We start from the raw sequence: 24,042 nt of genomic DNA, 5'->3' as shown, positions 1-24,042 counted from the left end.
GCGCCGTCACGTGATGGGGCCGAGCCGTACCGCAGAGCCGTACCGCCGCCTGCGCTCACCTGCTGCCGCCGCCGCTCCCTTCGGGCGGCCCTCCGAGCTCTCCTCGCTGCCTCGCGGCGGGGCGCGGTGAGCAGGCGCGTCGCTGGGGCTCGCGGTTGGGTTGAGGCGGTGAGAGAGAGCCGGGCCTCGGGCGGCGGCGGAGCCCAGGGCCTGGCGGCACGGCTGGGCGTGTGGGGCTGTGGCTCGGAGCGCCCCGCGCTGCGTTCGCAGCGGCGGCCGGCGACGGGGAGCGCGTCGAGCACCGTGCGCGTGCTGGGGAGGAACGCGGTGCTTTTGGTTTTACCAAGCGCTTTAAATGCTGCATTTGCAGTTTATTGGCCTGCTTTGCAGGGACCGGACTCGATGTTCTCTGAAAGTCCTTTCCAGAACCTACAGTTCTGTGGCTCTGTGAAAGATGTAGGTGTGCGCTTAAAAATCTGCGTAGATTCAGAAGTATTGTAGAGTCATTCAGCTTGGAAAAGACTGCTGAGAACATTTAATCCCATCGCTGACCCTTCACACGCCCCCTAGGCAGTGTCCCTCGGGAGTTGAATGTGCCTGGTTCTGTTTCTGCAGGTGCTGTTGATGGAGCAGCCCGTTTTCTCATTAGGATTTCTTCATCAAACGACCTAAAAGCGGGTGGTCAGAAACAGGCAGCAGGACTTGTGCTGCGTGTTCACATCCAGCTCCACGATGGTGGATTTTCTTGCTGAAAATAACCTCTGTGGTCAGGCAATTCTTCGGATTGTCTCCTGTGGAAATGCTATCATTGCAGAGCTCTTAAGACTTTCCGAATTTATCCCTGGGGTTTTCAGGCTGAAGGACAAGGCTGATCAACAGAAGTATGGAGATATCATCTTTGATTTCAGTTACTTTAAGGTAAACCCCTTTCTTCTGTTGTTAGACTTCTCTGTAAAGCATTGTTGTCCTGAACGTAAGGCTTACCAAACCGATTCCTGACTATTGTGTTTATTACTAACGTGCTTCAGAAGTGACTGCAGTGACTTGTTATTGCTACAGTTCCTCTGTACTCAGCACTGGTGAGGCCTCACCTCGAGTACTGTGCTCAGTCCCTGCAGAAAAGACATTGAGGTCCTGGACTGCATCCAGAGAAGGACAGTGAAGCTATGAAGGGTCTGGAGCACAAATCTAGTAGAGAGCAGTGGGGGGAACTGAGTTTCTTCAATCGTAGAAGAGGAGGATTAGGAGAGACCTTATTGTTCTCTAAAGGTGCCTGAAAGGAGACTGGTGAGGTGGGAGTCATCCTCCCAGGTAACAGTAATAGACTGAGTGGTTTTTGATAGGCTGATGTTGCACCAATGAAGGTTTGAGTTGAGTACTAGGAGAGAATTTATCCCAGAAAGAATGGTCAGGTATTGTACAGGGCAGTAGGGGGATTGCTGTCCCTCGAGGTTTTGAAGAACAGGGTAGATGTGGTACCTAGAGACGTGGTTTAGTGGGTGCAGTGGTGATGGGTTGATGGTTGAAGTAGATAACCTTTGTGGTCTTATCTAACCTTACTGCTTCTGTGACTTGCTGTTTGCTTTATGCTTACCAAAAATTTACCAAACTGAGATAGTAACTGGGATATGCTTGCATACAAACACAAAAACAGTTTTGGACCGTCCTGCATTTTGTATAGTTTTGATCATACTTAGCCTCATCTTACTCAATTTCAGTGAGCAGAAGGAGACTGGTACGTGCTCTGTTCACAGGCACCTGGGCAGAATAGAAGTAATAACCAGTACCCATGCTGCATAGAGTTTTAGTACTAGAAGGGAATTTTATGTTTGTATGTAGAAGAACAGTCTTTCAGAATGTATGATGAGTCATCTGGCCTGTGAGTTTTGGCAAACACTGGTCATATAAGACTTGAGTTGTGGGTTTTCTTCTTGGGTGTTATTCCTGCAGTAACTTCAAATGTTGCTTTCACTACCAGGTTCTGAGCCTGTGCAGTGGGTTGGGTTTCTGGAACAGTACTGTGGGCAGTATGCCCATGTTCCTTTGGTTATCTGTAGCTTGTTCTCTGCAGCTGTGAAGGCTGCTTCGTGCTTTCCTGTTGGACAGTACTGTGATTGTTCGCTCGCTGAAATTGTCATGTGTGCTGAATCAACAAATGAAGAGTAGTGAGCATGCAAAGTCCTTGTTTTCCTTACATCTTGCAAAAAGCTTAATCCCTCTATCATTCTCCGGTATGATTTAGAAGGAGCTGCAGATGCAGTGTAGTTTGATTTTAGCCGGTTTGTACATTTGAAATTCATATTAGTAGTACAGCAGTATTGGGGAGGAGGAGAACTGATAGGAGCTGAAACTTTGGGCACTGGCTGGGAGCCTCAGATGCTGGAAACTTGAAGCACAAATGATTTCACAGATACCTTTAGATGTGTTTGTTAGATTTTTTTTTTCTTAATTATTTTTATTTACACAAATTACTCGGAAACTGAAAAGCAGATAGGTATGATTGGTAAGAAATACAACTATTGTGGAAACCAGAAGATTTTTGAATGTTAAGGAAGCAAAGCAGCACTGCTGCTTTTCAAAGTGATTGCACTATGGCTTCAGATACATCAGTTTTACCCAAAGTGTTAATCGTCTTTTTCCATTGTCTGCATAGAAGAAATCATATCTAAATTGATTGTGTTTAAAAAAAAAAAGTGTAAAATTCCTCATGGAATACGTTTTCAATCATGAAGCAGTTTGTAAAACTGCAAGTTCTTGTTTTAATAGGAAAGGTTAGTTTTCTTGTAACTGTCATTCTGGTAGTTGTGTATTTTGTGTCCTAGTGAAGAGCATTATGGGCACAGTCAAACGTTGTCTCTAAATGTAATTGTCTTTTTTGTAGGGGCCTGAGGCATGTGAAGGCAAACTGGAAGCAAAACCAGAGCTACTGGATTTAGATGAAGAATTTCGTGAAAACAACATTGAAATTTTGACAAGATTTTATCTAGCTTTTCAGAGTGTACATAAATACATCGTAGATTTAAACAGGTACAGTATCATGAGTGCATGCAGAGTTTCTTGAAGACTAGATTTTTGTGGTCTTGCAAACCAATATGCCAGATCCTGGTGGGTTTGTTGTTTGTTTGTTTGTTTTTGTTTTTGTTTTTTTAGATTTCATTGTCATTATTTTCCTAACTCAATTCTTCAGTGGGGTTGCCTTAAATTTGCTATGCCTGCCTGCAAATGCAATAGGAAAAGTTCATGTAAAAAGAAAAAAAATCCAGAGAACCTTAAATCTAAGATTTGCTGTTGTTATTGGTTTTGTATGGAAACATTGGTCATATGATAACATGTAATTTTACTGGAAAGCCCTTTACTAAGCAGAAATACTCTTCATCCAGATGAACAGTCTCTGTTTCTAGCTCCACCTTTTAAATTGCAGTTGACATAAATTTAACATGTTTCTAGGGGGTATTTTTGTGATTACTTGAAAATATGATATTTCTGCTATATTTTGCACTTGGGGAGGAGCTTTTTCTTCTCAGTACATGGTTCTCAAGCTGTTACCCTCCCATATGATTATTAAGAGGATGTGAGCTGTAAGTTACGGAATCTAGGTCACTTAGAAATGAGAGGAGTGTTTTGCCAACTGGTTGGCTCTAAGAGTTCCATCCAGACTCTCATTTTGTCCTTTGCTGCTGCTTGTGCTGCTGCAAGGTGTTCTGTTGTCTCTGTTGACTTTCAGAGGAATTTGGTCAATTGAGTTCTGAGGAGATGTATTTTGAGACTAAAGTAGTCTATTACCAACTCTTTGTCATGGTTCTTAGATATTTAGATGACCTCAATGAAGGAATTTACATCCAGCAAACATTAGAAACTGTGCTCCTTAATGAAGATGGAAAACAACTTTTAGTAAGTATTCAAAAATGTTGTAATAGTAGAAAATGAATTGATAAAAGCAAAACTAGAGAAAGATTAAAATTCTCCAAGAATACTGTAATGCTGTGGCTTGCTTTGAGGAGGACAACAACCAAAAGTACAGCCTGCTGTTTCTCACGTTGTATTGACTGAGTAGTTGACGTTCTGTTAGTTTGTCAGCACTTGTTTGTCTTTTAATGATCCTTCAAATCGTATGTCCTTCATTCTGCTTTTCCCAATCAGTGTGAAGCACTCTATCTGTATGGAGTCATGCTGCTGGTCATTGACCAGAAAATTGAAGGAGAAGTCAGAGAAAGAATGTTGGTTTCCTATTACAGATACAGGTAACTTAGTTTGGTGTTCAGAAGTACTCACAGCAGAAAGAATGTAATATGGTTTACTCGGTTCACTGAGTCATTGCATTAAGATAAATGGAAGTGTTTGCACTTGTTTGATCATTCAGCTAGACTGATAATTCTGCAGAGCTCACTGGTTATCAGCAGAGCTCATAGCATGAGCTATTGTTATTGGGTCTCACTGCAAAACTGGAGCAAGAGATTTGAAGTCCACTGGCAGACTTTCAGATTAAGTTGTAAGATTAAGATTGGCAGCTCCAAGGGAAGTGAAAGGGGGAGACTATGAGGTCACACAGCTCAGTTTTCGTTTGTTCCTTTTGTAAAACAGTGCTGCCCGATCCTCTGCTGACTCCAATTTAGATGATATCTGTAAGTTGCTTCGGAGCACTGGGTACTCAAGCCAACCTGGAGCTAAAAGACCTCCAAACTACCCTGAGAGTTACTTCAGCAGGGTACCCATAAGTGAAACGTTCATCAGCATGGTTGTTGGCCGCTTGCGGTCAGACGACATCTATAATCAGGTAAGTTTCTGTGAGATAAGAGGGATCTAAAACTGAATGCCAAATATTGGCTTATTATTGTAACCTGTAAAAGTTAGCAGACATCTCCACAGTCAAATTCTACATTCTGTAAAATATGTCTGCTAAATACACTGCATGTATCAGCACATCCAGCTTACCTGCATATCCCCCTTATCTTGTAGTATGCTATATGTTGTATGTGTATTGATGGATTGGCAGTACTTTTTAAACCACTGCAAGTGGTTTTTGTTGCATTATATTATGTGCTGCTTTCTTTTGGTCTCCATTCCCAGGTTTCTGCATATCCATTACCAGAACACCGCAGCACTGCTCTGGCTACTCAGGCTGCTATGCTCTATGTGATACTGTATTTTGATGCTTCTATTCTTCACACACAGCAAGCAAAAATGAGAGAGATAGTGGATAAATACTTCCCTGATAATTGGGTAAAATTTAATTTTGTTTTAAATGTTTTTCTCTGGGTTTAATGTTATAGAAGCAGTATACTTAATTTGTACAGTATGCTTTCTGAAAAAAGAAAGAACAAAACACCAAACGAGTGTTCTCTGTGCATCTGTTCCAATTCTTTTCTGAAGCAATCTTAATTTGAATGAGGCACTCTGAGTCAGTCCTTCTGGATAAGCAAGGATAAGCTGCTCTTTAAATATAACAATAATTGTTGTAAATGCTTAAACCAGCTGTATCTGATACCATCGTGGTAGAGTGCTTCGTAGAAAAATGTAGAGTGGAAGGTGCATGAGGGCATCTTCTAGTCCAGCCTTCTTCTCAAAGCAGGGCTAACTTCAGATTTAAATCAGTTTATTCCTGGACTTGTCCAGTAGCATTTTGAATGTACCTAAATAGAAGGTTCTGCAGCGTCTGCAAGCACCTGTGGCTGTGCCTAATCACTCTCCTTATGAGGAATTTCTTCATTTTGTTCAACTGGAATTTCTCTTTTAGCTTGTGATGTTTGCCTCTTGACTTTTTCCTTTGTATCTCTGATCAGAATCTGGCTCTGTCTTACACATAACTTCCATTTAAGCAGTGGAAGCTTGCAGTCAGAGGAAAGAAGGTTTAAGAGGTGTAACTCAAATAAACCCAGCTCCCTCAGCCTCTCCTTCCATAGTGAGTTCCATCCTAGTGGCCTTCCACTGAATTCATTCTAGTTTGTCCATGTCTATCATGTACTGAGGGGCTCAAATACAGACACATTACTCTAAATGGAACCTCACGAGGCTGACAAGAGAGGAATGGTCACTTCCCTCAATCCACTGGCCACAATCTGAATGGCGTAGTCTAGTGTACAATTAGTCTGATTCATGTTCAGTGTGTCCGCCAGTTTGCTTAGGTCCTTTTCTGAAGAATTCTTACAGGGATTAGACATAATGATAGAAGGAACCATCATATTGCTTTCTGAACTGACTAAGCCTCCAGTAAACTCTGCTTCATGTCGTTTCTTCTTACTTTGCAGCAAAGAACATGGCTATCAAAAGGCCAGCTGCTGTTCATGCCTATAACATATCACTTTCTAACACTTCTTGTTTTCTGCTTAGGTTATTAGCATTTATATGGGAATCACTGTAAATCTAGCAGAAGCATGGGAGCCATACAAAGCTGCTAAAACTGCCCTCAACTACACGCTGGATATTGCAAATGTAAAAGAGCAGGTACATAAACCAGGTTTCAGTATTTTTAGCAAGATTTCAGTCTGTGTAATCATTTCAAATATCTGTGTTTTTTTTTTTTCTCATGTACAGAGTTGTTTGAATTTTATTCCAATAGAATACTTTGAGTAACTTGTTATATATAACAAAGTAAAGAATACTTCAGAGTCTCAAGCTCTGGTCCTCCTAGCATTGCTTGTTTCACCTCCTTTTGTGGTTGTTTCCCCTGAGAGTTTCAAGGTTGTGACTTGACAGAATAGTTGCTGGTGCTCATCAAGGTGTTGTTCAGTATTAGCATATCTTAAGCTAACTGTAGTGTTTGGTTTTTCTTTAGTAACTGTTTTAGAATCTGTGTTTCTGTTGGTAATGTGGCACACAGCAAGATAGTTTTAGATGATGCTTCCTAAGCTTGTATTAGGAATGAGAACACTTTTCTGGTCTCATCCCCATTGAGTTCTTAGAAGCCCCAGCCTTGATGTACATAGTGCATTCCCTTAGAGACCAGGATTACATTGATGTAAACACTTTATGTTCTAAGGCAAACAGGTATGCTGCAGTCACTGAGCGAGTGCACACTCAGGTGCAACAGTTTCTCAAAGAGGGCTGTCTGAGGGAAGAGCTGGTGCTGGACAATATCCCCAAACTGCTGAATTGCCTGCGAGACTGCAATGTGGCAATCCGTTGGTTGATGCTTCACACTGCAGACACAGGTAAGACCTCATTACCAGGTAATGCCAGACTGTTATTTCAGAGTTGTCTACCCTGCTATTCCGGTGCTTCATCTCACATCCTGAGAGAAGTTTGCTGTGTGCAGTCAGCAAAATGTCACCTGCTGTTTTTAGTGCTGTGTTGAGCTGTTATTTTGCTGTTGTGCTCCCAAAATCATTAATGATGTAAATGTGCATATATTATGATGTGAGAGGTGTTGTATCTCCGTGCATTTTCTATTACAGTCTTAAGAAATGCTGATCTATGGGCTTCTGAATAAGGAGTGCTAAATTCACACTTGGTTTGCAGAAGCCAGCAGAAGAGTTAATGAAGCTGAAGCACCCCAGAAACCTTTACAGTTCAAATGCAGGCTGTACAAAGCTGATGAAATCCTTGTAAATGCAGGATGAGTGGGGACAAGCCTATGAGACCAAAATGGTTTTGCTTTCAAACAATTAAATACAAATTTACTTACAAAGACTGAAAAGTTTGGCCAAATTCTTTACTCTGCTGTCCTTCCTTTTTTAGCTTGTGATCCAAATAACAAACGTCTCCGCCAGATAAAGGATCAGATTCTAACAGACTCAAAGTACAATCCCAAGGTCCTATTCCAGCTTCTTCTGGATACAGCTCAGTTTGAATTCATTCTGAAAGAGGTAATGTGCTACTGCCTTCTTCACTGCTTTCCCTTTAACAGCACAACAGAAGTGAAGAGTCGAGCAGAGTTGTACATTTATTACACAGAAGAGTTAGAAGGAATGGATTCTTTTCATTTAATTGTGGGCTTTCTGTAGAGAGCTGCAAATGACTGATGACTTCTTCAGTCTCCTCAGTAATTGGCAGTTTTCATTCTTTCCCTGCGTCTTAGTATTTACTGAGAACTTTGCACGAACATCCGGACAGTGAGCAGTGCTAATTCTTTGAACAAGTTAAATATCAAAGAGTGTGCTGAGCTTTAATTACGTGCTGTTTGGAGTAGAGTGCCTCTTTGTAGGCTGATGACTATGTGAGGTATAAGTCTACGTTAGCTCAGAGTCTTGTAATATCTGTAAATATTAAAAAAAAGGTGCAGGGTGTTCTATAACTGGCTGAATGCCAACAATATCTGTGTGTGTGCATATGCAGTTTATTTCTGTCACACTACGTTCATCTCACTGGCTGTACTTCTCAGTGCTTTTAATTTCGTATTTAATATTCTGGTAAGGTCCTGAAGTTATGCAGCACTCCCTGTAAGTCAGTTCCATCTGACCTCGCAATCTTATTTTGTTTTCTTTAGTGTGTCATCTTGCCAGTTTCATAAAGCAAATGCTTTGTTTTCAATAGATGTTCAAGCAAATGTTGTCAGAAAAACAGACAAAGTGGGAGAATTACAAAAAAGAGGGATCTGAAAGGATGACTGAGCTTGCTGATGTCTTTTCAGGAGTCAAGCCTCTCACAAGAGTAGAGAAAAATGGTAATGACTGGAAACTGAACTGATGGGAGAGGGGAAAAAAAAGTGCTTTTTATTTCTAAGTTGATACTGAAAGAAAATAGATGAGGTTAATATTGATAATACAAAATATTTGACATGCCTCAGATTCCACTGAGGTCTCTTACATGCTGTGTTGCTTAGGTTTACTGTGTATATGCCATATGTAAGCCTCGTTTAGCTTCCTAATATTTACATGGCTGTATTTTTCAGTCCATTTTGTATCAGTTTGTTTAGAGGTGGCAGGTAAGGTTATGAAATACCATTTCACTTTTCCACGTGTAATAGAGTTCATGTTATTGTATTCTACGTAAAAAGGAGTGGAAAGATCATACCAATTAAACGTGGTGATGCTTCAAGGTTTCCTTGCATTCTTTTCCTAGCTGTAACCTGGATTTTTATTGTATCAATATTCTTTTTTTCAAACCTACTTTTTACTTCTCTACCAAATTTCTGAGCTTCTCCAACTCTTCAAAAGCATGGATCTGTTTTTCTGAATTTCTCGCTCTGTGTTTTTGAAATATCTCTTTTTTTTGATTCTGGTGATGTAAAAATGTTAGATTGCTGTCTAGTCTGATCACAAAAACTGCATAAAGCATCAGTGTAAGGGCTGCTTGTAGCCAGAACACACAAATTGCAACTGACAAGACAATTGCCTTTATAAAGCCATTTATAAAATGTGAATTCATGATTTAAAGGGCTTCTTTGTACAGATGTTTGTAATGCCAGTTTGTTTCTATAATTGTTTTGTAATATTCACCTGAGCATTTGCTCCTTTAAAAGTCTATGCATTGAAAGGCTAGTAATGTAAAAAGTGAGATGAAGACTTTGTAAATAATCTCCCTTATGTGTAGCAATTAGAGTTTCTTGGTTTTGTTTTGTTGGGGTATCTTGGTGGATTGTTTGGGAGTTTTTTTGGTACTGTCCAGCAAGTTGCCTGCATCATTACTTCTTTACCACCCATGGAAAGATTTGATTAATTTTTTTTCTTGTTCTTGCATAGAAAATCTTCAGGCTTGGTTCAGAGAAATCTCCAAGCAAATAATGTCTCTTAACTATGATGATTCCACTGCAGCGGGCAGGAAAACTGTGCAGCTAATACAGGCACTGGAGGAGGTATGGCAAAGACATACAAACAATGATTTACAAAGCAGATTTTCATTTTAACAATAGGTTAAGTGTGTGTATCTTTGCAGTTTTGTACATACAGAACTTCCCTTATGATTGTAAAATAAGAGATACAGCATGAAAAATTGTGCTAACTGCAGCTGTGTACTAATGGGGATATCTGGATGAAATGGAGAAATGAATTCAGTCCCAAATGTTATTTGTCAGCATTGCTTATTAGTTTATGAGAAATTCTGAAATTCACTTCAACCTAGAGAGGGTAATTTTGAAGGCAAAATAAAAATACCATATTTTGTTACGGCGTCGTGTTTCTCTTTCTGGGTTATAACAGAATCCCAGTACATTTGCTGCACTAACTTCACAAAATATCTTACTGAACACCCTCTAAAATAGGCCAGTGTAGTGCAGTATCACTATCTGAAGAGATGTCAGGTTAGTCATTTGTTTCTGTGGCCGCCTGTAAAGGTGAATGGACCGAAAAGGGAATTTTTGTTGCTGTTTTATTTGTAAATACAGGTCCAAGAGTTTCACCAGCTGGAAACTAACCTACAAGTTTGCCAGTTTCTGGCTGACACCCGCAAATTTCTGCATCAGATGATCCGAACCATCAACATTAAAGAAGAGGTCTTGATCACCATGCAGATAGTGGGCGATCTTTCTTACGCTTGGCAACTGATTGACAGGTATCCCAGCAGGAGCCGTTGCTTCCAAGTCATCAGTGGTGGAACTTCAAAGGAGTAACGTGTGTGAATGTTTTTACCATTATGGCACAGTGAGACTCAGTGATCTTCATAGGTCCCATCCAACTGATACTATTCTGTGCTAAACTCTCCAGTTTAAAAAATATGTGAGTTGTTGAATATATTTAACTCTTACCATGGCTTACTCAGGCATGGCTGTTAACTCTTATCCATGTTCTGAGCTGCAGGTGAAGCTTCTACCCTGGTCTAACTGTAACAGTCATGTTAAGTTTCTATCTGCACCCTTTGGTCTGACTAGGTTTCCCCTTTTCAACCAAAAACAGACACAGAAAGAAAAAACGTACAGAACTTCTTCTCCATAGTGCACTTTTGCTAAGCTGCTACTTCATTTTCCATCCCCAGTGTCATTGGCTTTACCTCCACCTCCCCCACCTTACATTTTTTTTTCTAGCCAGTAGCTCTTCTGGCCAAAATCTTTTTTTAGTGAAGTTTCCCAGATCTCCTATGCCATTTCTGGATTACACTGTTGCTAATGGCAAATGAGTTGAAAATAGTTTCAGGGGAAGGAGCTGATTTGTTTTCTTTATTTCCTACTCAGCTTTACATCTATAATGCAGGAAAGCATAAGAGTCAGTCCATCTATGGTAACTAAACTCAGAGCTACTTTTCTAAAGGTAAGTATGAGGGTATGTGAAGGTATTTTAACAGTGTGAGTCAATCAGAGTGTTTGTTAAATAGGCTTTAAGTCTATAAAGTCACAAATAGTTTAAATCACTTTTACCACTATTTTCTGTATCCAGCTTTGTTAGAGTAAAATTACTGAATTAACTCAAGTTTAGTTTTACTGGAGATGAAACCGAGTTATTTACGTTATTCTATAGAGCCAGTAACATTGCTGCTGCTAGACAAAATAGCCTCATCATCCAGCCTCAATACATTACAGCTACTTGCTGCAGACATCACTTCCAAAGATTGATTTTTCTGCATGTGTATCAGAGGAGACTGAAGATAGATTGGTTATGCCATTTTTGTGTCATAATGAAGATCTGGCATCAAATAAAAGTATTGTTTGTGGAGTTAAGAATGGGAAATAGCATGGGAAGGGGAGAGAGGAGAGTAAAGTCACAGGAAAAAATAGCTTCTGCAATGATAAAGTGAGGAATGTGGCATAATACTGAACTTTGTGACACTGTAATAAAACACTGCTGCTTAGGAAGAATGTAGTACTTAGAGTTGTAGCTGAAGAGCCCAGGCAAAAGAGTTGAGTCATCTAATTCTTATTAGGAAAGCAGATGTGAAGTTAAAATGTTCATTTTGTTTCTAGCTTGCCTCTGCTCTTGACCTGCCGCTTCTCCGTATCAATCAAGCAAACAGTCCTGATCTTCTCAGTGTATCACAGTATTATTCTGGTGAGCTGGTTTCCTATGTAAGAAAGGTAGGCGTTTGGACAGACGTCGTCTCATTCTGTAATCATTTTTCCACCATTTCTGATTATTTATAATGACTGTTTGTCTCATCTCTCTTTTTTTATGAAGGTTCTACAGATAATTCCAGAGAGCATGTTTACTTCCCTTCTCAAGATAATAAAGCTTCAGACCCACGACATCATTGAAGTGCCAACTCGCCTTGATAAGGACAAGCTACGAGATTATGCTCAGCTGGGGCCGCGATACGAGGTGCAGTTACAGTAGGGAACTCCTACAAATCGTACCCCTGGGTAGCTGCCTTCAGCCTAAATTTGAATAGATACTGCTCCCATAGGGTTATGCTTTTAAAAGTGGAATTGAGCGTGTCAGCGGAGTAAGAATTAAAATGGATGTGTGTTATTAAATGTGAATACCATAATTTTCCTGAGGACAAATGAGTAACTTCCCTTCTGTTTGTAAAAGTCTAATTTTTGATCTTGTGGAAAAAGAGAGGAAAGTTAAATCTGTTTGTAAACAAGGATCAAGATTTTGGGCCTGGGGGCAGGGAGCACTGAACAGACCAACAGCACAAGTCTGAAATGGAGCTTTCACAATTTGCAATGTGTGCTCCAGGAGAAGGGAAGGTTAGACTGAATAAAGCACAGGGCTAAGCTTTTTCAAATATGAATAGAGACTGAGGGTGTGTTGGTTTGATCAGATGAAGAAGTTGCTGTTGTTCAGTGCTGGCTGTGGCTGTGTGATGTCTTCTGCACTGTTACTGGTCTGGGAGGGTGAGCAAACGTAGGCATCTTTGATAGAAGATTATGAGGAGCAGGAAAATCTGAATAGGTCCCTAATTCTCCCAAATAATATATCCTTTAGTTCTCCAAGTGGCAGTTAGAATGCCATCTTTTTCCAGCAGTTTTTCTCAAAATACTCACTTGTTAGTTAAACAGATTGTGATCTCTAATTAAGCTGATGTTCAGATCCAAGCACTTAGACTTGCACATTAAACTCAGTGAAAGCTTACTGGGGGAAGGGAGAGTGGGGATGGAGGAGGCAGTATTCCATAATATTCTTTTAATTTTAAGGAAGCTTCTCACTTGTGGCTTCTGTGGAACTGCGTTGCCTCTATATTACATTGCAAATGTCTTAAAGGCAAAAGACTGGCTTTTCTGAACTCTGAGCATAAAGATGCCTACCTAATAATTTAAAACTGAGTGTGCTGCAGTATTTTGTCAGTGGAAATATTGAAATGGATTCATTACTGGCAACAGGTTTTACCTCTACTTCAAACTGTGTCCATAGGCTGCTCGGAGACACTTGATGTTTATAGACATGCAATAATACAGCAAGTCACATCTCCCATAATCTTTGTAAAGCTTCTGAGTAGCACCTGTTCTCTCCTACTGGTTACATAGCTATATCAGTCTAATTAAAAGAAAAATTATTACTGTACTATAAGACTAGAACAAGATGAACAGTTGGAAGTATGTCAGTGCAAGTCATGTTAATCTACAGCGGGAAGCTACAACTGGAAAATGTGTGTATCTTTCTGGAGTCATTGTCTAAATCTGTTAAATCACTTCAGTAACTTGTATCCTCTTTTTCTATTAAAGGTTGCCAAGCTAACCCACGCAATTTCAATTTTCACTGAAGGCATCCTCATGATGAAAACTACGTTAGTTGGAATCATCAAGGTAATGTTCTGTTATTTCAGTAAGAAAAAGTCACTTGGTGACTGTTAGCACTGTAGCACAAATAGAGTTCTGCGTATTAGGCAAGGCTTAGAAGGTATAAAGAAACAGAAACTGGAATAAAAATGAGCTTGCGTTTTCAAGCAGATATTTGACATGGCATCCAGATTAGAGCTGTGTTATTTAAGATCATTAAGAAGCTACAGTTCTCCTTGTAAATAAGTTCTTCAACCTTACTTGATTTTTTATTTTCCTATTGGAAAAATGACTGCAGGCTTTTCTGAAGAGCTGCTTTTTCCATTGGCAACTACTGCTCTTCCTATATCTTTCAGGACTCCAAAAGCAACCCTTCTTGAAGCAATACACTGCTTAATACATTCTGGTTTTTATAATCGTGCAGCATTCTTAATGGATCATTAACAAACCTTGCATATGGGAACAACAAACATTTGTTATTCAACTTAAAGGAACTGTTTATTACACCTGAAGTATTTGTCCTCTGGACATGCAGCTGGTGGGAAAGTGTGTCTGTGAGCACTGCTTCCCTATTACAAAATCAATATTTAATGTATTTCTTGGTAAACCAAATATCCCTTCATATTTTTGATACCTTTCTGATTTTCAGAAAAAAAATGTTTCTTCTATTTAGGTGGACCCAAAACAGTTACTAGAGGATGGAATAAGGAAGGAGCTAGTAAAACGGGTGGCTCTGGCTCTTCACAGGGGACTCATCTTCAATCCTAGAGCCAAGGTGTGTAACAGCTTGATTTGATTTGATTTTGCCTGTATCCCAGCTTTCCTGGCTGGGAAAATAATTTTTCCTTCTAGGAAATAAGTTTCTATATAGAATTCCTTCATGCAAAAAGGTGAATTTCTGAACTTCTTAATGCCTCATTTGATGTTAAAATTAGCGATAGACCAGTAGGAGTACACAGAATTCAAAGACCTATTTCTGTTCTGCGCTGAGGGTCCTATGGATTGTGAGTTCACAGTTCTGTCCTTGTGGTAATTCATGGCAACGTGCCAGGTAAAGAATACAAAAAGTAAAATAAGGATTATGGCTCCTTGTTTTGTTCCTGTCCAGATTGCTAAATCTCGATCCTAGATCAATCAATCAATAGTGTCCTGCAAGGGAAGTTATAAAATATTTTTCCTCCTGTTTCTAAGAAGAACGATTTGAAATGTCAGACGATGTGTGACACATCTCCCAGTGCTTTTTTAGTTCTGGCTGGAGCATAGTGAAACATGGAGAGATTGTGGTTCAAAAAGGCATTTAGAAGTCTTGTATATTTTCTTTGTGTTCTACTTGTTCACCGTTTTACTTTTATCATCTTCTTCCCTTCCTAGCCGAGTGAACTGATGCCTAAACTGAAAGAAATGGCAGCAACAATGGATGGATTCCATCGATCGTTTGAATACATCCAGGATTATGTCAATATATATGGCTTAAAAATTTGGCAAGAGGAAGTGTCTCGTATTATTAACTACAATGTGGAACAGGAGTGCAACAACTTCCTAAGAACAAAGGTGGTAGTCGAGAACAAAAAGTCAATAAATGCTCTTACATTGAACTTTGAGTGATAGAACACTTGTAGTCAGTCCATCATGCACAGTCCTTTCAGTTGTCTTTAAATATGTTACCTGTCATGAAAAAAGAGCTGCCCCTGGCTTTTTCTGAATTATTTCAGCATCCTTTACTCTTATACAGAAGAGTAAAGTGCCCCAAAAAGAGTGCTTTGGTATCTTTGATATCACTCACTGACAAAAGATATCCTTCCTCTCTTCCTGAAAGGAAACAGAAAATAACTACAGAATTGCAGTGGTGTTCTTTGTAGTTAGCCATCTGCACACAGGCTCAGGTAGATGCAGTAGTTGCCAGGTCTTATGACATTTCACATCTAGAGGAGTGAAGAGATTTTCACTTAACTACCAAAACAGTGGACAGTTTACCATTAAAAAAAAAAAAAAAGCAGATTAAATTTTTGGTAGGAGTGGAAGTAGTTTTCTCAGCCTTCACACCTACAACTTGTTTACCCTTTGTCATGACTCCTTCTTCTCTTCATAGAGTTCTGCTGTGTGTGACCTACAGCGTTGTTCTGTGTTGTACTACTTGAAGTTAAAACAGTTTTGAGAGTGAAGGAAAAATGTGCAATGGTAACACTGTAAAATGCACTAAAACTTATTTTTCAGATTCAGGACTGGCAAAGCATATACCAGTCTACTCATATTCCTATACCAAAATTCACACCTGTAGATGAATCTGTAACATTTATTGGTCGTCTTTGTAGAGAAATCCTGAGGATCACAGACCCAAAGTAAGTACTGTGCATCACAAGCTGTATTAAAGCTGTTTGCATTGAATTGGTCCAATTCCACTGTATTCAAAGGAAATATACAGCGAATGGTTTTTGATTGACGTATCATCATATTTATCTAAAATTTATCTAAAATTTACTTGATCTGCCTTGTGCATTTAAGTAGTAGAATAGGAAAGTTGTGATTTTAGTAAAAGGAGCAAAACAATGTAGGAACCCTGGCAGAGAGAGAGCTCTGAGTGCCTGCCTGAATAAGATAACGCGTTACTCAGATCATCACAAAAACTGTCTGCAGCTCGTTCTGAAATATGCTATTTCTTCACCTCTTCCTTAGAACCACGTGTTATATTGACCAGATGAACACCTGGTACGATGTCAAAACTCATCAGGAAGTAACCAGCAGCCGTCTCTTCTCAGAGATACAGGATACTTTGGGGACCTTTGGTCTCAACGGTTTAGACAGGCTGCTGTGTTTTATGATTGTGAAGGAGCTGCAGGTAATCCTTGGACTTTAATTTCTCAAGATCGCGTTGCTCTTACTGCTTAGTGACTTTGCTGGTGAAGTATACGTTCTATTGACTTCTGAAAGTCAACTTGACTTCAATGATTTCCAACCCAAAGGTAGAATATCAGTTGCAGATAGACTTGTTGCTCTAGAGTAAATGGAGTTAGTAGAGGTTATGTGTTACATAATGCCCCTCAAGCATCAGTTTTGGCCTCTGTGTGCTCAGAAGTTGACCTTTTAAGGACAGGTTTTATTTTTCTATCTAGATATCAACGAGAAGATCGGGCTGTTTGAGTCCACTATGATGGAAATACAGTGTCAGTTCTATGCAGTGGCCCATAGTGCCCACGAGCATAAGCAAGTCTTCCTTTGAAAAATCTAGTCCTAACCTGGTTAAAGATTTTAAGACTGTAAATAAAGCATTGATGAAGAGTTTCTACTTGACAGTTGAACTGGTTGTCTGCAGCAGGTATGTGTATTGAGGAGGTGAATCTGTAGTTGTCCTAACACTAATGAGTGTAATTCAGAAAAGCAAGTGGTCTGACTACAGGATTCCAGAACTCTTCATCTGTGGAAGTTCTTGCTTCTCCTCTAGCAGTGAAAGACTGATGTTGAAAATGTGGTTGTACCATTGAGCATAGCACATGTGTGAGATTTTACCTGTCTTTCTTTTCTTTTATTTAGAATTTCCTCAGTATGTTTCAGAAAAATGTATTACGAGACCGAACAGTCCAGGATACGTTAAAAGCACTTATGAATGCTGTCAGTCCTCTCAAAGGAATTATAGGTAAGTGCTGTCTAGTTAAGATGGAAGAAAGCTGGTGTTTCTGTAAACTTTCATTTACTTCTTTTCCCTTTTTTTTTCTTTTCTTTTTTTTTTTTTTTGTTAGCAAATTCAAACAAGGTTTACTCTGCAGCAATTGCAAAAACTCAGAAGATCTGGACAGCATATTTAGACTCCATAATGAAGGTAGGCTGACGCTATTTATTGATGCATAGGATCCACTCTTGAGCTTTTGGTTATGTACCTTAGACTGCTTATTTTACAGTGTTGTTTTTATGTTGGTAGAAGTCTGTAACTTTACAGATGAAGCAGGACTGGATTCATGAGAGCTCCTGAGCTCCCATTATATACACAGCTTAAATCCCATAAACTCCCTACAGTGTAGAGTGAATGTGCTAAGGCTGAAGTTTTGAGCAGTAGTGTGTCCTGAACATGCCATGTTCACACAGAAGGCAGTCTAACATGCTGAGGGTTTAAACAAGCTGTCTCACTAACTTGTTTGTTAATCTTGCCTTTGTTACGATGCTTTTTCAAAGTGCTATGAATATTTGTGCTATTGATAAGAAAAGACGAGGGGAACAAGAATGAGGTGTAATGAGGACTTCATGTAATGTATTTTACTGCAAATTGTATTTTCTTACTCCTTAAGATTTCCTTTATTTTAATTTCTTCTTCCCCACTGCATTCATTATGACACACCGCTTATTTGTTTCTTGTTTGCACAAACAGGTTGGTCAGATGCAGATCTTAAGACGGCAGATTACCAATGAATTAAATTACTCCTGCAGGTTTGACTCCAAGCATTTGGCTGCTGCGTTGGAAAACCTCAATAAGTAAGAACTAAAATGTATTGAAGGGCTGCATGTTTCGCTGCAGTGTAATTATTCAGATTGTTGTCAGTTAAACAGGTCTTGAGATCTGTATGGTGGTAAAACATGGAGTCTGACTGGATTTGGTGGATTTGAATTTGAACCCCCAAAAAACTTTTTTTTTTTTAAGAATAGAAGTTTGAGTTGGGCTGGAAGAAACCCCCAGGGGTCATCAAGTTCCAACCCACTCTGCCCCAGGTAGCAACACCTTCCACCAGACAAAGCTGCACGGATCCCCATCTAACTTGGCTATGAATACCTCTAGGGTTGGGACATAAACAACTTCTCTGGGCAGGCTGTTTCAGTACTTCACCACCCCCTATGTAAAGAACTTCGTCCTAATTTCTAATCTAAATCTACCTTTTTTTAACTTGATGCTCTGTACCTCTTAAGGTACTAGAAAGCTGCTGTAGGATTGGACAAGAAAAGGCTCTAGGGAGATCTTATCTCCCTCAGCCTCTTCTCATAGACAGGAGAGGTGCTCCAGCTCAGATCATCCTCTTGGCCTTCCTCTAGGCTGCTTCCAGCAGGTCTGTGTCCATCCAGAGCTGGATGCAGTGCTACAAATGGTGCTCACAAGAGCAGAGCAGAGGGGCAGTCACCTCTCTTGCTCTGATGGCCATGCTCTTGATGCAGCTCAGAATACTATTGGCCTCTTGGGCTGCAAGCAGACATTGCTGGCTTACGTTGAGTTTCTCAGTGACAACCCCCCTAAATCCTTCTCGATAGGGCTGCTCTCAGTCTGTTCTTCACCCAGTCTGTATTTGTGCTTAGAATTGCCCCACTGTTGAACTTCATGAGGTTTGTGCATCTTGCCTCCAAAGCCTGTCCAGGTCCCTCGAGCATGTCCTGCACAACGTACAGCTGCTGTAACTAACTCAGTTAATGTAAGCAACTCAGCTAGAAATTGTATGAGCATGTTAGTGGACAGCAGGTTTCAATTGTGCTTGGTTTTACCTAGACTTGAGGTCATTTTTGCATGATAAATTGGAATGATGAAAGTGGTGTTAATTTTTAAACAAAAATGTATTTATAGAAAGATCTAAAAAAAAAATAAAAAGTGGTTTACTCTTACTTGTAACCATTTACAGATTTGAGTGTATGAAGGGTTCTGTATTAATGAGATGTGCCATCATGTGAAGTTTATTTCTGGATAGTTCAAATAAAGATTTAATGCAATCAATTTCCTTCTCTTTCAGAGCCATACTGGCCGATATAGAAGCACACTATCAGAATCCATCACTGCCTTATCCTAAAGAAGACAACACTCTTCTGTATGAAATCACAGCTTATCTGGAAGCAGCTGGCATTCACAATCCATTAAATAAGGTCAGGCTGACATTTGAGTGCTTGATATAGTAGTTTGCAGATGACACCAAGCTGGGAGGTGGTGTTGATCTGCCTGAGGGCAGGGAGGCCCTTCAGAGGGATTTAGACAGGCTGGATCGCTGGGCTGAGGTGAATGGGATGAGGTTCAACAGGGCCAAGTGTCAGGTACTGCACTTTGGCCACAACAACCCCATGCAGCGTTACAGGCTTGGGGATGAGTGGCTGGATGAGTGTGAAGAAGAGAAGGAGCTGGGGGTGTTGGTTGATGCTCAGCTGAACATGAGCCAGCAGTGTGCCCAGGTGGCCAAGAGGGCCAACGGCATCCTGGCCTGCATTAGAAATAGTGTGGCCAGCAGGAGCAGGGAGGTGATCATCCCCCCTCTACTCAGCTCTGGTGAGGCCGCACCTTGAGTGCTGTGTCCAGTTTTGGGCTCCTCACTACAGGAAAGATGTTGAGGCCCTGGAAAGTGTCCAGAGAAGGGCAACAAAACTGGTGAGGGGTCTGGAGCACAAACCTTATGAGGAGCGGCTGAGGGAGCTGGGATTATTCAGCCTGGAGAAGAGGAGGCTCAGGGGAGACCTCATTGCACTCTGCAACTTCCTGAAGGGAGGTTGTGGTGCAAAAAGGTCTGGCCTCTTCTCCCAGGCAAATAGTAGGACCTGAGGAAACGGCCAGAAGTTGTACCAGAGGAGATTTAGGTTGGACATTAGGAGAAACTTCTTCTCTCAGAGGGTGATCAGGCACTGGAATGGCTGCCCAGGGAGGTGGTGGAGTCACCATCCCTGGCAGTGTTCAAGAGGCACCTGGATGAGGAGCTACAAGATATGGTTTAGTGCTTGTGGTACTGATAGGAATGGGAGGGTGGTTGGATTAGATGATTTTCAGGTCGTTTCCAACCTTGCGATTCTATGATTCTGTGATTCTATGATGTAACTTGCTTTTTTCTGTTTCACATGTTATTAATGGAAGGGGAACATGTTATGGAAAACCTATGCCTTTTTTTTTTTTTTCCTCTCTCCTCAGATCTACATCACAACAAAACGTCTGCCATATTTTCCCACTGTCAACTTCCTGTTTCTGATTTCACAGTTTCCCAAACTTCAGTACAGCAAAAATTTAGGTATTGTATAAGTTGCTTACTGTTTGTCTAAATCTAATGAAAGCCTATGTGAAATCACTTGCCAGCTCACCCCTAGCTTGTTTGTTCAGCATGGTGTCATATGGTGTGGGATGTCCCTTTGGCCCATGCGGGTCACTTCTGGCTCTGTCCTGTCTCAGCCCTTTGTGCCTCCCAGCTCCTTGCTGCAGGGCAGCATGAGAAGCTGAGACCTCCTTGCCTCAGTATAAGCACTGCTCTGCAGCGAAGAAACATTGGAGCTATTAATATTATTCTCATCCTAAATACACAACAGCACCATGGCAGCTACTAGGAGGAAAATTGACTCCATCTGAAAGGTGCTTACAGCGAGAGCGGGGTTGGTCTCTTCTCAATGGTGACAGTGGCAGGACGAGGGGAAATGGCCTCACGTTGTGCCGGGGAGGTTTAGGTTGGATATCAGGAAAAACTTCATTACACAAAAGGTTGTTAAGCACTGGAATAGGCTCCCCAGGGAGGTGGTTGAGTCACCTTCCCTGGATGTGTTTAAAAACTTGGATGTGGTGCTCAGGGACGTGATTTAGCAGAGGGTTGTTAGGGTTAGGGTAGTATGGTCAGGTTGCAGTCGGGCTTGATGATCTTGAAGGTCTTTTCCAACCTGAGCAATTCTGTGATTCTATCCTAGCTGAAACCAGGACTTACTGAAGCAAAACAAAGTGGTGTAGGAAACAACATCCAAATTGCTGACTTTGCCATTCCATCCTATGCCTTAATGAATGTCACTAAGCCATTTACTGCGAGAGAAACACGGTTGCTATGTTGGCTTTTGATTTTTGCGTGGACAAGCAGAACAGGTGGCACAGAAGAAAATCTCACGATAATACATAACTTATGTTTGCCTCTGCCACCAACAGTAGGTTGTTCTATAAACATGCAGATTTGGATTGTTTTTTTTCTGTGCAGGAGTGGTGTGCAGGCGGCCAGCTGATCAGATCGACTGGCTTCCCTTAGTTCTGGGGCTCCTCACCTTGTTGAAACAGTTCCACTCCAGGTACACAGAACAGTTTCTGACTCTGATCGGTCAGTTCATTCGTTCAACGATGGAACAGTGCACCAGGTATCCACGTTTCACTTTTCCTTATGTATCACCTCCATTAAGGGTTCCCATGGCTTTTTCAGAGTGTGTTTGTTTTTTGTTGTTTTTTTTTTGTTTTTTTTTTTTAGTAAAGTACACTTGAACTAATAATATTGTTTGACTTGAGAGTAAGATTGAAGTGTGTCTCTTCTTGTAATGAAATCACACAGTACACCATGGAAGAAGTATTATTTGAAGCTTGGCATTCTTGTAGAGCGTTACACAGGTAACTGACCTGTTGATAAGATGGTGGTCTTCATGTTTGTTTAACACTAGCCAGAAGATGCCAGAGATGCCTGCTGATGTGGTGGCTGCCCTCATGTTCCTGGAGGATTACGTTCGCTACACAAAACTACCGAGAAAGGTAAGAACAAATTCCCTGTTGTGTCATACAGCTCTGGCTCTGCTGCCCCTGCTGAACTGCAGAGTGTCTACATCTGAAGGCAGCAGCTGAAAGGGACTTCAGGATGCTGGGGAATGTCCGTGTGACAGCCAATGGTACAGCAGTTTCTACAGCAGCTTGAATCTGCCTTTTCAGACTATTCAACTGCTATTCACTGCTAATTATTTTTCTCTCCCTTCATTCCTGTAGTTATATTTTTAGATGGGGAAAAAAAAAAAGGCTCTGATCAGATATTCTAATCTGCTAATTCTAAATGTAGCCTTGTTCAGGGAAACTAAGTTTGGTTCATGCTGCAGCTGCATACCATACTCATGCCTACTCTAGAACGTGGCATCATCTGTAAGTAAATATCCAAAACGATGGGCTTGGTAGGAATGTCCAAGGAGCAGTCTTTACCCTTTTCAGATGTTCTGTAAAAGAACACCCAGCTAAAATAGAGGTGAGAAATCTGTTACCTAACAGGAGTGGGGCAGAATGGATTTTTTTGAGTCTGTGTAACCTAGAGCTCTGTACAACTTGTGTTACTTCTGTACTTGGTGAACTATCTTCATATTAGTCCTTGTGTCTTTATGGTAAATGTATTTTTCTAGAAAAATCAGAGAGGGTGAAAAATACAGGAAGGATTTCTGTTTTGAACAGACTGGAGGAATAGCTTGTTTCTGTTTAATCTTCAGGTCTGTTGCTGGGGGGCTTTCAGGAAAGGGAGAGATAAAACTGAAGTTGTGAGATGTTGCAGAATGAAATAATAACAAGCTTAGCAATATTCTAAGGGCTGAGAGCTGTTCAGAAAGTCTGAGTCTCTGGCCCTTCATTTCCTTCCCTTGCCTGCCTTCTGAAGAAGCAGGGCTTCCTGGGAGGCTTCTCTGTTTCACACATAAGGAAAGTTTGTGCTTGTAGAGAGATTTTTCTGTTAGGATTAAGTGCAACTTAGCAGCATTTGAAGATGAAATAGTTGTAATCTCATATGTAAATAAGAAGTCATAACCCTATCTGATCTAGTCTGTACCTTAGCTAAGAAAACTTGCTGATTCCTAGATGTACTTTGGGATCTAAGGGAGGCTTTCCAGTGTTACCCTCATACCCCACCCAGTATCCATCTGCCAGCTGCTGGTGCTGGCTGGAGAAACAGCAGAGTATGTCAGCATTCCTCCACTCTTACACTGTACCTCCAGGCCCAACATCTTCCCACAGCCCTGGGCTTGCTTTACATTCTGTGCGTGGCCCATGCTCCTTCCTTGTTCAGGTCACTGGGGTTGGGTGCTCGGTGGTAGATGAAGTATGCTGTGTTAATGGCAGAGCAGAAGACATAAATGAACAATGAACCTGACCAGTTCCTTTTCTTTAGGTCGTTGAAGCACACGTGCCTAGCTTCATATTTGATGAATTCAGAACTGTTCTATGAATATGGAAAAGGACCACGGCTAAAACAAGGGACTGAGGATGAGAAAGGCACAGCTGCTAAGAATTGTCATTCTTCTGTGCTTTGAGACAGCTGCAGGTACTGCCTCACCAAACTGTAACCATCAGCTAGCCTCTGTCTTTCATGCTTGTTTACGTCTTGGCATGATCTGCGCTGAATCTCATCCCCACACTGCACATCTTGTACTGCACATTATAAATGTGTCATTGCTTATGTATAAATCATTCAGGTTTTTTGTTCTAAGTAACTACTTGTGGAAACTGGACTTTTGTATCACAGATGAGCAACGCGATTGGAAATAAAGAGATTGAAATGCTTGAAATAATTCCAGTTTCCTTATTGAAAGGAGCTGGAGGGAGAAGGAGTGTGCAGAGAAGAGAGGTTTGGTGTCTGTATCACTGCCATAGCACTAAGTGGTCCTGCAGTGCTCACCAGGAGCTCTCAGAACTGAGAACATCCTCTCATTGCAGCAGCTGAAAAGGCCTCATATGCAGCCAGCTGGGTAACCACTCCTCAGCTTGGGTCTCCTTTGCTGAGGCACTGAGTGCCAGCCTGTGGAGCTCAGTGCTGCTGAAGTGGGTTGTTTCACCTGCTGCCAGAAGAAGGTGCAGAACAGGAGAGAGAGACATGCACAGAAAA

At 40.9% G+C, this 24,042-nt stretch overlaps 1 protein-coding gene across 2 annotated transcripts; it reads left to right on the top strand.

The window, feature by feature from the left end:
• The first annotated feature begins 13 nt into the window (after positions 1-13).
• On the top strand, positions 14-23,728 carry WASHC5 (WASH complex subunit 5). 2 transcript variants are annotated; one of them, XM_052704804.1, is made up of 29 exons: positions 16-126; positions 616-918; positions 2,882-3,027; positions 3,807-3,891; positions 4,141-4,241; positions 4,582-4,774; positions 5,068-5,220; positions 6,328-6,441; positions 6,977-7,148; positions 7,675-7,802; positions 8,470-8,599; positions 9,618-9,730; positions 10,259-10,425; positions 11,042-11,117; positions 11,768-11,878; positions 11,979-12,119; positions 13,469-13,549; positions 14,196-14,297; positions 14,894-15,073; positions 15,737-15,861; positions 16,196-16,358; positions 17,051-17,153; positions 17,257-17,336; positions 17,880-17,983; positions 19,219-19,348; positions 20,373-20,469; positions 21,409-21,562; positions 21,857-21,944; positions 23,329-23,728. In XM_052704804.1, exons 2-29 carry the CDS (start codon positions 733-735, stop codon positions 23,383-23,385), a joined length of 3,480 nt encoding a protein of 1,159 aa, XP_052560764.1. In that variant the 5' UTR covers positions 16-126; positions 616-732; the 3' UTR covers positions 23,386-23,728. The 2 variants fall into 2 exon arrangements, with proteins under 2 accessions (XP_052560765.1, XP_052560764.1); XM_052704805.1 differs by lacking the exons at positions 21,409-21,562; positions 21,857-21,944; positions 23,329-23,728 and adding an exon at positions 21,131-21,165 and having other exon boundaries at positions 14-126.
• The last annotated feature ends 314 nt before the right edge of the window (positions 23,729-24,042 follow it).

This window comes from Tympanuchus pallidicinctus, unplaced genomic scaffold (genome assembly GCF_026119805.1).
Source record: "Tympanuchus pallidicinctus isolate F22 unplaced genomic scaffold, pur_lepc_1.0 scaffold5, whole genome shotgun sequence".
NCBI classification, from domain to species: Eukaryota; Metazoa; Chordata; class Aves; order Galliformes; family Phasianidae; genus Tympanuchus; species Tympanuchus pallidicinctus.
Note: the sequence above shows the minus strand (reverse complement) of the source record. Positions and strands in the feature narration are given on the sequence as shown.

Coding starts and splice junctions, on each gene's coding strand:
- WASHC5 (XM_052704804.1), top strand. CDS start 733: ATGGTGGATTTTCTTGCTGAAAATAACCTCTGTGGTCAGGCAATTCTT. Junction 3,028..3,806: donor TACATCGTAGATTTAAACAG/GTACAGTATCAT, acceptor CATGGTTCTTAG/ATATTTAGATGACCTCAATG. Junction 15,074..15,736: donor ACAACTTCCTAAGAACAAAG/GTGGTAGTCGAG, acceptor CTTATTTTTCAG/ATTCAGGACTGGCAAAGCAT.